Source organism: Trichomycterus rosablanca, chromosome 5 (assembly GCF_030014385.1).
Source record: "Trichomycterus rosablanca isolate fTriRos1 chromosome 5, fTriRos1.hap1, whole genome shotgun sequence".
Taxonomy (NCBI): Eukaryota; Metazoa; Chordata; class Actinopteri; order Siluriformes; family Trichomycteridae; genus Trichomycterus; species Trichomycterus rosablanca.
In genome coordinates this window covers 84683-87500 of record NC_085992.1, presented here as the reverse complement: position 1 = coordinate 87500, position 2818 = coordinate 84683, and the positions used below count along the sequence as shown (strand labels likewise).

General features: G+C 43.1%; 1 protein-coding gene across 1 annotated transcript in view; it reads left to right on the top strand.

Moving 5' to 3' along the window:
* ndufb6 (NADH:ubiquinone oxidoreductase subunit B) overlaps positions 1-2118 on the top strand; it is a 10567-nt gene extending 8449 nt beyond the window's left edge. Inside the window, exons 3-4 of the mRNA XM_062995453.1 lie at positions 994-1038; positions 1978-2118. Coding sequence (XP_062851523.1) covers positions 994-1038; positions 1978-2049 — 117 coding nt within the window. The 3' untranslated portion in view covers positions 2050-2118. The remainder of the gene's footprint in view (positions 1-993; positions 1039-1977) is intronic.
* The last annotated feature ends 700 nt before the right edge of the window (positions 2119-2818 follow it).

The following is a 2818-nucleotide window of genomic DNA, read 5'->3' as shown; positions in this document are numbered from 1 at the left end:
TGACACACACACACACACACACACCCAACACCCTGATACACACACACACACACCCAACACCCTGACACACACACACACACACACACACACACCCAACACCCTGATACACACACACACACACACACACCCAACACCCTGACACACACACACACACCCCCAACACCCTGACACACACACACACACACACACCCAACACCCTGATACACACACACACACACCCAACACCCTGACACACACACACACACACCCAACACCCTGATACACACACACACAACCTGAAACTATCATAGGAGATCAGAAACTGTAGCTGCCAGACGTGGATAAATCATTGTTTAAAGTATCAGACTCAGTGGCGGCGCTTCCTTCAGGATCGGAGTGTCGCTGGAATAAAACGATCAGATCTATCTACTTACAAGATGCTGGAGAAGAAATCATCAGCATTTAAACTCTACTGACTGTAGATCATAACGGTGGATCTGTTACACCGTGGACTCTTGTGGCAGCCGGTGACACTGGAAACATTGTACTGGGAGATAAAAGCATTCCAACCAACATCCACCTTCTGGAAGTGAACGTGACTCAGTCAGTCAAACGTAAACGAGGCTGCAGCTACAACTCATCCACAAACCCAGGAGTTTCAGTATTAACTTTATATTAATGCTCACAGAATGGCATCCCCAACACGGCCACATTCATCGAAGTCAAGCAACTCCTGGACTCCAGCATTAGAAAGAACATTCTAACAACTGTGAAACGTGGTGGTGGTGCTAGTGTGAGGGCGTGGAGGTGCTGTGCTGTATCAGGACCTCAGTGATCTGCTGAGGAGCTGAAAGATTCAGAACATGTTCAGTTACAGCAGAGATTAAATTTGTGGTCACTTGTGTTTCTCTCGGTGATAAAAATATTCCTTAAAATAAAATATTTGAAATCTTTTGCTTTGATGAATTAATCAGAAAGGGTGTGAAAACTTAATCTGTGATGACTGTGTTACAGAAAACCCCGTACAGTGTGGTGGAGCTCAAACCTCGACTCTTCCCAGTAAGTACCACACTCACACACCCACACACACACCCACACTCACACACCCACACTCACACTCACACACCCACACTCACACTCACACACCCACACACACACACACACACACACACCCACACTCACACACCCACACCCACACACACACACACACCCACACACCCACACCCACACTCACACTCACACACCCACACCCACACACACACACACACCCACAAACACACACAGAGTTCCCTTCATTCACAGCAGGAAGTTTCAGTATCAAACATACCGACCGAAGGTCCTAAACACTTACAGGAACGATAGCGCACAGCAATATCAAAAACTGTGAATAAAAAAGTAACCCAGTCAAAATAAAACAATTATTAATTTCTTTAAAACATTTGGTCTAAAAGAACTCGTATAAAAAACAACACACTAAACATTTATTAATGGCTTAAAAAATCACCTCCTCTTCCTGCCGTGAATAAGCCGTTATGTAAACACGACGTAAATCATCTAAATAAATAATAATTTTTTAATTAGCTGAACCAGTTTCATTAAAACTTTGATGCCCTCCTGATTTTAACTTTTGGAGCAAATGATCGGGTGATCTGGAGGATTATTTAAATAAATGTACATTGAATTAAATAAACAGATCCTAGAATGAATAACATTTAAGAATTAATAAGTTAATAAAATCATAATAAAAGTTTCTGTTCCTGCAGTTCAGTCTGTAGTAGAAAACAGAATATTTAAGATTCTTCACCACACAGAGAACGAGAGAAATGAAGCAACAGATCGAGCACAAGAATGAAGTACCAAAACACTCAACCAGTTCAGCTCTGATTACACTGGAAACAAACCATTAACAAAGTAAACATGCTGGAATAAACCTGGGAAAACCACGAGGATCTGGTTTATCTGATCTGTTGTGTGTGTGTGTGTGTGTGTGATTTGCAGGGTGATACCATCCTGGAGACGGGCGAGGTGGTTCCTGATCTTCCTGAGACCCACGACCACGCCCACCATTAAATATACCAGCTGTAGCTTTCAGACCTCTGTGTTTATACTCCTCAATCTAATAAAGACCTGAAACATTCACACTGTAGTCACCTCATGTTTATACATCACTCATCCATACAGTGCTCAGTTTGTGTGGATCAGATTTACTGTCAGGTGTCCAGTTCTATCTGATCAGTGTAGGAGCTTTAGAAGGTGGACAGGAGATGCATGGGGACTCTGACTGGTACAGAAGGGTTTGATGCTCTGTGTGTCACCAGGATTAAAATCATCTGCAGTTTGATCCACAGTGGATCTTCTGTTGGTTCGTACCGGACACCACCCGTCCCTCCTCGGACCGCCGTGGGTGGGGACTTGCCACGCCCACCTGTGACACATCTGATCATAACGATCTGGTCCTGAGCAAAGTTCCTCAGGTCGTTATGCTAATCAGATCAACACAAGAACTACGAGGAACCTCCATCAGATCCCTCACCTGCACCAGAGCTAGAAATTAGGCGCGGCACTGTGCACGTTTTGTGCGAGTCGTCATGTTTTGGTTCATCAGTGTATATTAGGAACAGACTGATCCTGGATCTGTATCGGTACAGAACAGGATCAGTGACAAAAGCAAATTAGTTTTAGTTTCTGTTCTAATGGTGAAACAATTTAATAACACTAGAGAAAACCCCCAATTTATTACATTTATTTTATTATTAATCAATAAATCAACAATCCAAACTCTTGTATCTCCACAGGCTTATACAATAATGAACTCCGTCTGTAATGAACCCACTATAGG